The sequence below is a fragment of the Myotis lucifugus genome, unplaced genomic scaffold (genome assembly GCF_000147115.1).
Source record: "Myotis lucifugus unplaced genomic scaffold, Myoluc2.0 scaffold_189, whole genome shotgun sequence".
Lineage (NCBI taxonomy): Eukaryota > Metazoa > Chordata > Mammalia > Chiroptera > Vespertilionidae > Myotis > Myotis lucifugus.
In genome coordinates this window covers 1105589-1107541 of record NW_005871237.1, presented here as the reverse complement: position 1 = coordinate 1107541, position 1953 = coordinate 1105589, and the positions used below count along the sequence as shown (strand labels likewise).

The window sequence follows — 1953 nt, the reverse complement described above, 5'->3', positions numbered from 1 at the left end:
CCGGTCAAGGGCATGTACCTGGGTTGTGGGCACATCCCCCGTGGGAGATGTGCAGGAGGCAGCTGGTCGATGTTTCTCTCCCATCGATGTTTCTAACTATCTATCTCTCTCCCTTCCTCTCTGTAAAAATTCAATAAAATATATTTAAAAAAAAAATCTAATTCAATACGACTTGTATAATTACCTTTTTAAAATGTCTTATCACCATTTAAATAGTATAGGTTAGCCTAGCATGGTTTCAGCTTTCATTGTGTGTGCTGACGTCATAATAAATTTTACTTTCCTCGCTTTAATAGGAGAAGAATTCTAAGTACTATAATTACACTCTCTCCATCAACGGCAAGGCACGGAAGCATGGTGAGAACTACAGTGTGGACTACCTGACAGATGTTTTGGTGAGTCACTGAAGCTCTGTCCTGGCAGATTTGGCTAACATTTGATTAAAGACTTTGCCTAGAAAACCTTTAGTTATATTTGTTCATGTTGGGTAATGTGAATGAATAATAACTCGATCTAACTGCTAAAGAATAGTTCCAGCTGATTAAAAACTCCTGAGGGTATATTCTTTGTATAGCCAGGCTCAGGTCTAATGTGCTTGACATTCCGGCAACAAGTCCCCCCTACCCCCCCACATTCCATTTTTATTTTTTAACTTGAGGTTTTACTTTGTAAGGGTTCCTACTCTTGACCCCAGTTTTACTCATAAGCTACAAGATGACAGCTTCATCGTGAGGGTGGGATGATAGGGATATGGGAGTTGTTCAGGCATTGTGTAGTTATATATAAAAAATACCGAAAGTGGGTGAATTTGGGACTTCTCTTTTTTGTCTAATGACAACCCTTTTTAGTGTATTCAGTCACCAAATATTTCAGCATTACTTGTAGTGGGTTTTCAGCAGTAATGAAGCATAGTCCTTGATTCTGTGGAGGTAACTTTTTAGTAGCATATTTTATTTATACATATGTGTGTATGTGCACACACATTCATTTATTGTCTTGTTAGATGATTAGTTAGAGAGAGGAGGCCGATTATGGGATTACTTAGATAACATTTAAGCACAATCCTGATGTAGGTGAGCGTGAGCTATAAAGATCACGAGAAAGAATGCCATAGGCAGAAGGAATGAGTAGTGTTCAGGCACTCAAGCGGGAGTGTGCCTGGCATGTTGGAGAAACCACAGCTTTCTTACAAGGCAAGGGTAAATTGGTGGGCAGGGTGGTGATGGGAAATTGATGCAGTCAGTGCCTTTTGAGATTAGTGTTGGGACTAAATGAAGATATAAATCAACTAGAACAATTAAAAACATGACATGGATGTGGGATGCTTTCATTTTCATAAAGTATCTCCAAATAAGCAAATGGAAAATGTCAGTCCATATACATTAAAGCCCTGGTGTGATTTATTTGGGTTTAATATTACTCATTTAGCTTAGCTAGTTTAGCTGGCAAAACTTGCAATATCTACATATTTTTGTAAGATTAAGGTAATTTAATCCACCTTTCCCACTGTTGTGAATTAGATTGACTCTTATTTTTATACTAGAGGCCCAGTGGACGAATTCATGCACGGGTGGGGGGTCTGGCTGGCCTGGCCCCAATCAGGGCCTGATCAGGGCCGGGCTGGCTGGGGGGAGGGGCCGCAGGTGATTGGCCAGTGGGCCCTGCCCCTAGTTAGGGTGGGGGGCCGATTGGGGGTGGGGCCAGCCATGGGGAGAGGCTGTGGGTGGTGGACTGGCTGGCCCTTTCCCCAAATGGGGTTAGGAGGTCGATCAAGGGCCAGCAGCCTGGGGGAGGGGCCATGGGTGGTTGGCTGCTGGCCCTGATTGGAGTGGGGGGAGGGCCGTGGGCCGATCGGGGTGGGGGCCATTAGGGTGGGGCCGGCCGGGGGGGAGGGCTGCAGAGGTTGGCCAGCTGCCCCACTCCCTTATTGGGTAGGGGGCAATAAGGGGTGGG

At 44.7% G+C, this 1953-nt stretch overlaps 1 protein-coding gene across 1 annotated transcript in view; it reads left to right on the top strand.

Moving 5' to 3' along the window:
* Positions 1-1953, top strand: part of GNS (glucosamine (N-acetyl)-6-sulfatase) — a 48244-nt gene that overhangs the window by 13323 nt on the left and 32968 nt on the right. The window contains exon 5 of the mRNA XM_006096862.3: positions 297-395. Coding sequence (XP_006096924.1) covers positions 297-395 — 99 coding nt within the window. The remainder of the gene's footprint in view (positions 1-296; positions 396-1953) is intronic.